General features: G+C 38.1%; 1 protein-coding gene across 1 annotated transcript; it reads left to right on the top strand.

Annotated features, from left to right (window-relative positions):
* Nucleotides 1-1,174: 1,174 nt before the first annotated feature.
* On the top strand, nucleotides 1,175-1,525 carry LOC133307830 (uncharacterized). The gene has a single exon (XM_061508392.1). The coding sequence runs from the start codon at nucleotides 1,175-1,177 to the stop codon at nucleotides 1,523-1,525; it is 351 nt and encodes a 116-aa protein (XP_061364376.1).
* Nucleotides 1,526-1,991: the final 466 nt, after the last annotated feature.

The raw sequence follows: 1,991 nt of genomic DNA, 5'->3' as shown, positions 1-1,991 counted from the left end.
CGGCGCGTGGGGGCGCGTGCCACACCCTTTTTGGGTGGTTCTGGCGGCCGTGTTCTCGTCTCCCTGTGGCGGTCCTTCCCCTGGATTTTCGTGTTGAGATGACTTCGGCTGACGGCGCGGCAAAACAGTTGGCTAGGGTTCCTTTTTTGTCTCCTAGGGTTTCTAGCAAAGGATTGGGTCTTTGGGCTTGTGGGCCCATAGATACCCTAAAGGGGCTTGAGACAGGTACTAGGGGCTGGACGGAAAAGGAATTTCAAAGTTGTAATTTTATTTATTGATTGATTATTATAGAAAGCCATGGATTAAAGTTATTTATTTATTATTTAATGCTTTAATTGAATGGTATGAATTATATGTGCGATGAAATAACATGTCATATAGAATAGGAAGATGCCATATTGTTGCATGATCACATGTCATTACTGCATAGTAGCTATTATGTCTTGAATCGACTAGTATGATAGTTAGTATGCGTGATTATTTAGGTTGTCCATTGGATTAATTAATTATGGATTTAAAATCTAGATAAATAATCCAGTTAATTTCCTAAGAGAAAATTGTTTTTTGAGAAAATAAATTTTTGTGGGTTTTCTGAAATGGTCATGGAGTAACACGTGTTGACGCAAAGTGACCGGATTTCTGAAATCAAACAAATTTTTTTTTTTGAATTAAGCATTTCTTGGAAATTAAAAATTCTAATTTTTAAAATATTGAATGGGTGAAGGTTTTAAATTAAATATTTAATTATAAAACCTACGGGCTCCAATTGTGGGTTTATTAGTGAAATGATTATCGCTGAAGCCCCATCGGATAAGGATAATCGGATTTCGCTAGATTAAACCTTAATATCTTCAAAATTTTGGTAAAGTTTTGTACGGCCCATCGTCGGCAACACTTAGATACTAAAGATAATTTTGATAATAAACAATGGTTAAATACATTCAACTTTAATAAAATTGTTATCCCTCCCATCGAGGCTCTGGCAATGGAACTGAAGGCCCTAAATAACAATATTAGTTTTACAAGTATCTTGCCCATCGTAAGCCTTGTAAAGATAGCTAATGGATTGTTAAACAATAAACGAATAGTAGTTATTAGAATCTACTAGCGCTATATCTGTTTGTTGTTTTTTTTCGAGTTTGTAAATAATGTGTGTAATTTTATTTTCAGAAAAATGTCTTCATTCAATCCTTTAGCTACTATTTTGAGTCAAAAACCAATGGATGGTACAAACTACAAACAATGGAAAACAAATCTGGATATTGATCTTCAATATGTAAAGCTCAATTTTGTTCTGACCACCCCTATACCGGCGCAGCCTGCTGAAGATGCGCCTGAGGCAACAAAGGCCCAATTTCAGCAGGAGAAGGAGAAATGGGAGAAGGCAAATGTGGCAGTTCGCTGTTACATTTTAGCCAGTCTTGCCAATCACCTTCAGGAGCAGGTAAACATGGTTGAGAGTGGAGCAGCTATGCTCCAGACTCTTGATGGCATGTTTGCTACATCCAGCAGCTCTGCTAGGTAGATTGCGCTGAATGCTGTCACTAAGACAGTAATGTCTGGAGGAAGTGTGCAGGATCATTGTTTGTCAATGATTGCAAACTTCAAGAAGGCTGAGGATCATGGGGTCAAGTTTGAACAAGAAGTAAAAGTTGACCTTCTCTTGCAATCATTGCCTGAATACTTCACTCAATTCAAGATGAATTATAATATGAATAAGATGAATCTTAATCTTACTCAACTGATGCACGAGCTTGAGAGTGCTGAACAGTCTCTAGTCAAGCAGGGCAGTGCATTTTATGCTGGTGAAAGTTCTGTGAAACCTAAGGGGAAACCCAAGGGCAAGAACAAGAACAAGAAAAAGAAGAAATCTGGTATTCCAGTTGCCAAACCAGTTGCAATGAAGCAACCGAAAGGTAAGTGCTTCAAGTGCAGACAAAAGGGGCATTGGAAGAAAAATTGCCCACGCATGAATCAGCCAGGTATGGGTA

This window comes from Gastrolobium bilobum, unplaced genomic scaffold (genome assembly GCF_033153095.1).
Source record: "Gastrolobium bilobum isolate Gb01-03AN ecotype WA unplaced genomic scaffold, APGP_CSIRO_Gbil_v1 utg67448, whole genome shotgun sequence".
Taxonomy (NCBI): Eukaryota; Viridiplantae; Streptophyta; class Magnoliopsida; order Fabales; family Fabaceae; genus Gastrolobium; species Gastrolobium bilobum.
The sequence above is the reverse complement of the archived record's forward strand: the minus strand, read 5'-3'. Positions and strand labels throughout refer to the sequence as shown.

Excerpts from the sequence above, each read along its gene's own strand:
- LOC133307830 (XM_061508392.1), top strand. The coding sequence starts at position 1,175 with ATGTCTTCATTCAATCCTTTAGCTACTATTTTGAGTCAAAAACCAATG.